Source organism: Penaeus monodon, chromosome 30 (genome assembly GCF_015228065.2).
Source record: "Penaeus monodon isolate SGIC_2016 chromosome 30, NSTDA_Pmon_1, whole genome shotgun sequence".
In the NCBI taxonomy this organism is placed as follows: Eukaryota; Metazoa; Arthropoda; class Malacostraca; order Decapoda; family Penaeidae; genus Penaeus; species Penaeus monodon.
Genome location: NC_051415.1, coordinates 7,092,626 through 7,093,043, shown reverse-complemented (window position 1 = coordinate 7,093,043; position 418 = coordinate 7,092,626). Strand labels below are relative to the sequence as shown.

Below are 418 nucleotides of genomic sequence, written 5' to 3'. Positions count from 1 at the left end.
CAACACTACCTCTAACATTCTTATGATCAATGATACAAATGGCTACCTACCAATCTACTTCACCTAAGTGTTCCATTGTTCCAGGACTGGCTTTGAGCGGAGGAAGCACACTCCTCTTTTCGAGAACTGAAGACCCGACGCTCTGGGCTTTGTTATGGTTCGCTAACGGCTTCGCGCAGGGGGCCGGGTGGCCGGCGTGTGCTAAGTTACTGAAGAAGGTGGGTTATGAAAACGAGAGGATTTTGGTACCGGTGTGGTGGTCTTTAGTTTTATGAATTGAGTTGTTATTGTTGTGTTGGTGGGAATTCTTTTGTTTGGCTTGGAATGTAGTGGATATTAAAATTTCTGTGATGACAAGAGTGTTAGATTAAGGTGAAAAAATAGGACTCTTTGACTCGTTATCTTCAACATCAATGCT

At 43.5% G+C, this 418-nt stretch overlaps 1 protein-coding gene across 3 annotated transcripts in view; it reads left to right on the top strand.

Annotated features, from left to right (window-relative positions):
• LOC119592492 (glucose-6-phosphate exchanger SLC37A4-like) overlaps window positions 1-418 on the top strand; it is a 17,545-nt gene that overhangs the window by 10,084 nt on the left and 7,043 nt on the right. For all 3 annotated transcript variants that reach the window (XM_037941333.1, XM_037941332.1, XM_037941334.1), the window contains exon 5: window positions 85-218. In XM_037941333.1, coding sequence (XP_037797261.1) covers window positions 85-218 — 134 coding nt within the window. The remainder of the gene's footprint in view (window positions 1-84; window positions 219-418) is intronic.